The following is a 7,500-nucleotide window of genomic DNA, read 5'->3' as shown; positions in this document are numbered from 1 at the left end:
ATTAAACATGAAGAAGGAAAAAACTCCAACAAATTAAACACACACATACACACAATTAATTCTGCATACTCAACCAAAGTTGAAACTTAAACTTGAGATGAATTAAGTCATTATAACTACATTTCCTTCGTATAAGCAATCATGTGACTTTGGCTTCTGTTTTTTTTTTTCCAGCTTAGTTAAAGGAGAACGATAGCTTCTATAACCTTCCAAAGCTAGTGCAGGGAGGGGGAAAAAAATAATAAACCAGGACTAGTAGGATCGTCTCAGATACAAGAGCTTGATCTGATCTGAATGCCTGCAGTAGAGGAAGTCCATACTGAAGGCACACCAAATGCTAGCTGGTAATGTTAAACTAAATGACAAAATTAAATCTACCATATGACTCCTGCTACTACTACTACAAGGGCTAGTCTTTGCTGCAGTGTGATGGCTTGTATGCCCCAATAACTTTGAGAGCTATGTCAGTATAGCAGAAGCACCTATTAGAACTGTGGTTCTCAACTCACATGGCTTAGTGGTGAAGCTGTTAGACTCATGATGGTATGATTGAAGTTTTGATTCCTGGACCGGGCAAAGCGTTATGTTCTTGAACAAGAAACTTCATTTCCTGTTGCTCCAGTCTGTTCAGCTGGCAAAAATGAGTAATCTTGTGATAGACTAGCACCCCGTCCAGGTGGGGAATTTGCACACCATTGAAACTGGAAAACTGGCCCTTATGAGTCAACAAGACTCGAGAAGGTAACTTCACTTTTATTTTTACTTACAAGATTTTGGTCAGTCTGGGACTACAGTAGAAGACACTTGCCCAAGGTGCCATGCAGTGGGACTGAACCTGGAACCATGTGGTTGGGAAGCGAACTTCTTACCACACAACCATGCCAATACAAAGATAAAATAACATATTTCGGTATATTAGTCGCATAACTTGGAGATGGGGAGGGTGCATTTTTCTAACTTAAATGGATGATTTATCAAAACTCTTCAACTCCTTAAGCAATTCTCTCAATGCCAGCGATGCAGATTCACAGCAAGTGCATGTAATATGGTTATCATGTATCAATACATTGTGTTGAATAATTACATGAAACTAAAACAAGCAATACTATTTCTATTCTTTATATAATGAGAGATAAGTAAAATTCAATAAACAATGCTATTTCCATACTTGTTCATTTCTCATTGGCTAATCTTTTAACATTGTAATTAATTGCTACTTATAAAACACTAATGCACACGCAAGTACACTAACATACACGCACCTACTTATATATACACATACATAGATACATATATGTATATATATATATATATATATATACACACACACATGCATATGCATACATATATACATGCATATATAAAGACAAATACATATATATATACATACACATGCATGAACACAAATATATATATATATATATACATACATAAATACATACATACACAAAATACATACACACATATATGTAATTACACAGAAAGCACAATTATATATATATATATATATATATTATATATATATATATACATACAGACATAAACATATATATATATATAGACATATACATACATATATATAGACATATACATACATATATATAGACATATACATACATATATAGACATATACATACATACACATATATATATAATATATATACACACACACACATAAATATACATATTTATAGATATACATTCTACACACACACAAACAGACACACATATATATATATATATAATATATATATATAGGCTAATGAGCTCTAAGTATTCACAAATCTATGAACACACAAACGCATGTACATTCAGATTATTCAACAACCACCACTTATTGAAACTACTACCACTACTACTACTACTACTACTACTACTACTACACCTATTACTACTACTATTATTAATTCTTCATGAGCAATAAAAAAAATATTGCCATGAAGACAAATTAAATAGAATAAGAAATATAGAAAAAAAATGGAACTTGAAAATGCAACACTAATCATAAAATGCACTCACATACACATACATGTCCATAAACAGACATAAATACATATACACACACACACACGCGCGCACGGAATCAAAAAAACAAAACATGCCACCAATCAAAACATTGTTTTATTTCACCATGTTTACATCTAATCACTCCTCGAACGCTCCTTCCACGCCACCACCCAATGAAATTTGATAAAACAAAGTAAAACAAAACGCGCACATGTACATACATACATACGTACATACATGTACGTACACGTGACGCACATGCACGCATACATAGATACATACATACATACATATACACATACATACAATGCTTTGCTCGATTGCTCTGCCAAGCTGATTGCAACTGTGTTCTGTGTTCTGTTAGATGGAGCTGAGCACTGGAACATTTCTACCCTACATACCTAGAAATGTAGAGCAAGCTTCATTGCAGTGCAAACAATATGATGTTTGAGCAAGGTTTTTCTTCAATATATAAATATACATAGACATTAACTACTCCCAGGTTATGAATACAAAACAACTGCATCCCTCTGCCAAGCCGTGTCAAGCCAGTGTGGGCAGGGTAGACTCATCAAACCAGTGTGGGCAGGGTAGACTCATCAAACCAGTGTGGGCAGGGTAGACTCATCAAACCAGTGTGGGCAGGGTAGACTCATCAAACAAGTGTGGGCAGAGTAGACTCATCAAACCAGTGTGGGCAGGGCAGACTCGTCAAACCATTGTTGTCAGGGTAGACTCATCAAACCAGTGTGGGCAGGGTAGACTCATCAAACAAGTGTGGGCAGAGTAGACTCATCAAACCAGTGTGGGCAGGGCAGACTCGTCAAACCAGTGTGGGCAGGGCAGACTCATCAAACCAGTGTGGGCAGGGTAGACTCATCAAACCAGTGTGGGCAGAGTAGACTCATCAAACCAGTGTGGGCAGGGTAGACTCATCAAACCAGTGTGGGCAGGGTAGACTCATCAAACCAGTGTGGGCAGAGTAGACTCATCAAACCAGTGTGGGCAAAGTAGACTCATCAAACCATCGTGGCCAGAGTAGACTCATCAAACCAGTGTGGGCAAAGTAGACTCGTCAAACCAGTGTGGGCAGGGTAGACTCATCAAACCAGTGTGGACAGGGTAGACTCATCAAACCAGTGTGAACAGGGCAGACTCATCAAACCAGTGTGGGCAGAGTAGACTCATCAAACCAGTGTGGGCAGAGTAGACTCATCAAACCAGTGTGGACAGGGCAGACTCATCAAACCAGTGTGGACAGGGCAGACTCATCAAACCAGTGTGGACAGGGCAGACTCATCAAACCAGTATGTGCAAAGTAGACTCGTCAAACCAGTATGGGCAGAGTAGACTCGTCAAACCAGTATGGGCAAAGTAGACTCGTCAAACCAGTGTGGGCAGAGTAGACTCGTCAAACCAGTATGGGCAGAGTAGACTCGTCAAACCAGTATGGGCAGAGTAGACTCGTCAAACCAGTATGGGCAAAGTAGACTCGTCAAACCAGTATGGGCAGAGTAGACTCGTCAAACCAGTATGGGCAGAGTAGACTCGTCAAACCAGTATGGGCAGAGTAGACTCGTCAAACCAGTATGGGCAAAGTAGACTCGTCAAACCAGTGTGGGCAGAGCATCCCTCTGCTAAACCATGTCAAGCCAGTGTGGGCAGGGTAGACTCATCAAACATGTGTTGCCAGGGTAGACTCATCAAACCAGTGTGGGCAGAGTAGACTCATCAAACAAGTGTGGGCAGGGTAGACTCATCAAACAAGTGTGGGCAGGGTAGACTCATCAAACATGTGTGGGCAGGGTAGACTCATCAAACAAGTGTGGGCAGAGTAGACTCATTAAATCAGTATGATCCCAAGCCATTTTCTGGTGGCGATAACATGCTGAGGCCCTCGTCCTGCAGTAGACTGAACGCAGGCAACCCAATCAGATACATCGTCATCATCGTTTAACGTCCGCTTACCATGCTAGCATGGGTTGGACGATTTGACTGAGTACTGGCGAACCAGATGGCTGCACCAGGCTCCAATCTTGATCTGGCAGAGTTTCTACAGCTGGATGCCCTTCCTAACACCAACCACTCCGAGAGTGTAGTGGGTGCTTTTACATACCACCAGCACAGGGGCCAGTCAAGTGGTACTGGCAACGACCTCACTTGAATGTTTTTTCATGTGCCACTTGTACAGGTGCCAGTAAGGTGACGCTGGTAACGATCACACTCGAATAGTGCCTTTTATGAGCCACCGGCACGGAAGCCATTTAGCCACTCTGGAAACCATCACACTCGGATGGTGCTCTTAGCACCCCACTAGCATGGGGCACAAGTGCCAGTAAGGTGACACTGGTAATGATCACACTCGAATGGTGCCTTTTACACGCCACTGGTACGGAAGCCAGTTAGATACATATCATTATCATCGTTGTTTTAGCCCTTTATAGCACTGAGATTGGCCTGTTAAATGCTATGCTTATTTATTCAGGCTGTTTTGAGCTATTCATACAATGACATTGTAGAGTAAAGTTTGAGAGACCAGATTTCATCAGTCTGACCGTAAAAGAGGTTGAATATTTTGGCCAGACATGGCCAGTTTAAATGCTACATGGTTAATGTCTACTTAGCGAAGACGCGCGGCTTAATCGTTAGGGTATTCGGCTCACAACACATCATCGTGAGTTCACACCCCGGTGACGCATTGTGTCCTTGAGCAAGACACTTTATTTCACATTGCTCCAGTGTACTCAGCTGGCAAAAACGAATAGCACCTGGATGTCAAAGGGCCAGCCTCATCACATTCTCTGTTACACTGAATCTCCCTCAGAACTACATTCAGTGTACCCATGTTTGTGGAACGCTCAGCCACGTGTACGTTAATTTCAGAAGCAGACGGTTCCATTGATTGGATCAACTAGAGCCCTCATCGTTGTAACCAGTGCAATATCAGTTATATAGTTTGTATCCAATTTCACAGAAACTGAAAGAAACTTGTCATATGTGTGTATGTGTGTGTGTGTGGATTGCTGTGTTTGTCCCCCCAACATTGCTTGACAACTGATGCTGGTGTGTTTACATCCCCATAACCAAGCAGTTCAGCAAAAGGGACCGATAGAATAAGTACTAGGCTTACAAAGAATAAGTCCTGGGGTCAATTTGCTTGACTGAAGGTGGTGCTCCAGCGTGGCCGCAGTCAAATGACTGAAACAAGTAAAAGAGTATGTGTGTGTTAATGCAGTTGAAACAATCATTGGATTTCTAAGATATGATCTAATCTAAAGGTATGATTTTCTTCATATGCCAGCCTCACCTGCCACCTGTGCCGGTGGCACATAAAAAGCACCCACTACACTCACGGAGTGGTTGGCGTTAGGAAGGGCATCCAGCTGTAGAAATACTGCCAGATCAGACTGGAGCCTGGTGCAGCTTCCATGGCTTCTCAAACCCCAGTCGAACCGTCCAACCCATGCTAGCATGGAAAACGGACATTAAACGATGATGATGATGATATTATTGATCATGTTATATATATATATATATATATATAAAAATATATATATATATATATATATATACTCATATTGTGTGCTATGTAGAGCACAACATATAATCAATGTTCAGAATTTTTTCCTTTACAATTTGAAAAATCTTTTTGTGAAAAGCAGCTGAAAAACTTTAACAAATGTTTTGTTCATTTCATTGTTCTCCATGCTATTCAAAATGCATTATATACGCAATGTTTTGCAGTATTTTATCCATTCTTATGTTCCGAATTCAAATTCTGCAGAGATCAACATTTGGGGTTTTAAAAAAGTAAGTACCAGTCAAGCACTGGAGGTTGATGAAAATGACGAGACCCCTCCCCAAAAAATTTCAGGGCATGTGCCTATAAGAGGATTATTTATTACTATTATTAATATTAACAATAATAAGGCAGTGAGCTGACATGCATTAGCATGCCAGGCGAAATTCTTTGTGGTCTTTTGCCCGTTGCTATATTCTGAGTTCAAATTCTACCAAGGTCGACTTTGCCTTTCATCCTTTCAGAGCTGATGAAATAAATACCAGTTGAATACTGGGGTCGATACGATCGACTGTACCCTACCCCACAAAATCCAGGCCTAGAAGAAATTATTATTATTATTATTATTATTATTATGAAGGCGACAAGCTGGTAGAATTGTTAGCAAAACGCTTAACGATATTTTGTCCATCTTCACATTCTGAGTTGAAATTCCGCCAAGTTCGACTTTGCCTTTCATCTTTTTGGGGTCAATAAATTAAGTACAAATGGAACACTGGGGTCAAGTAATCGACTAGTCCCCTCCCCTAAATTTCAGGCCTTGTGCCTATAGTAAGAAGAAGAAGAAGAAGAAGAATGATTGCTATCATTATTAATCTAGGTGGAGATGGCACTGATGTTATGAGCAGCTGAGGTATTCATTATTCATCATCATCATCGTTTAACGTCCGTTCTCCATGCTAGCATGGGTTGGATGGTTCGACCGGGGTATGGGAAGCCATGGCGGCTGCACCAGGCTCCAGTCTGATCTGGCAGTGTTTCTACAGCTGGATGCCCTTCCTAACGCCAACCACTCCGTGAGTGTAGTGGGTGCTTTTTATGTGCCACCTGCACAGGTGCCAGGCGAGGCTGGCAACGGCCACGATTGGATTGGTGCATTTTACGTGCCACCGGCACGGAAGCCAGTCAAGGCGGCGCTGGCATCGGCCACAATTCGGATGGTGCTTTTTACGTGCCACTGGCACAGGAGCACCGGCCACGATTCGGATAGCACTTTTTACATGCCACCGGCACGAAAGCCAGTCTAGGCGGCGCCGGCATCGGCCACCTTTGGATGGTGCTGTTTAGGTGCCACCGGCTCAAGGATCACAACTGCAGTTTCCATTGATTTTGATGTTGGTGTACTTGACTCAATGGATCTCCTCAAGCACAGGGTCGAAATGGTGTTTCTTCACTTGCCACCTGCACCGGAGTCAGTCCAGCGGTCCTGGCAACTGCCGGGTGCCAGTCATAGGATTGGTTCAATTTCGATTCCGATTTCAATTTCGATTATTATTATTATTATTATTATTATTATTATTATTATTATCCTAATTTTAAAAACCACCATTATGATTATTAACAACATCATCTTTGTTAACATAGCTTTTATATTACGAGTGCATATGTAAGCATTATATTATTATACAACAGGAATAATAAAAAACAAATATAAAGAGGACCGTTAAAATATAAACAAAAAAATAACATTACAAAATAGAAGAAAAAATATATAAGAAAGAATTTTTTTTTTAAAAAAAGTAGGTTAATGCATTTAAAAAAATTTGAAGAATAGGTAAAAAGAAAAAAATCATCAACGAGAAAAATGAGTTTTTAGGATGTTTTTTTTACCTTTGCTCAAAAGTAAATGTATTGTTAAGGGGTTCTTTTTTAGTTGCTTGTTTTGTTTATTTTCTGTTTTCAGAAAAAAGTAA

General features: G+C 40.3%; 1 protein-coding gene across 1 annotated transcript in view; it reads right to left on the bottom strand.

The window, feature by feature from the left end:
• Positions 1-3,840: 3,840 nt before the first annotated feature.
• The window catches only part of LOC115222960 (mitogen-activated protein kinase kinase kinase 7), a 187,274-nt gene continuing 183,614 nt past the window's right edge, over positions 3,841-7,500 (bottom strand). The window contains exon 8 of the mRNA XM_036511993.1: positions 3,841-3,919. Coding sequence (XP_036367886.1) covers positions 3,856-3,919 — 64 coding nt within the window. The 3' untranslated portion in view covers positions 3,841-3,855. The remainder of the gene's footprint in view (positions 3,920-7,500) is intronic.

Source organism: Octopus sinensis, linkage group LG21 (assembly GCF_006345805.1).
Source record: "Octopus sinensis linkage group LG21, ASM634580v1, whole genome shotgun sequence".
In the NCBI taxonomy this organism is placed as follows: domain Eukaryota; kingdom Metazoa; phylum Mollusca; class Cephalopoda; order Octopoda; family Octopodidae; genus Octopus; species Octopus sinensis.
Note: the sequence above shows the minus strand (reverse complement) of the source record. Positions and strands in the feature narration are given on the sequence as shown.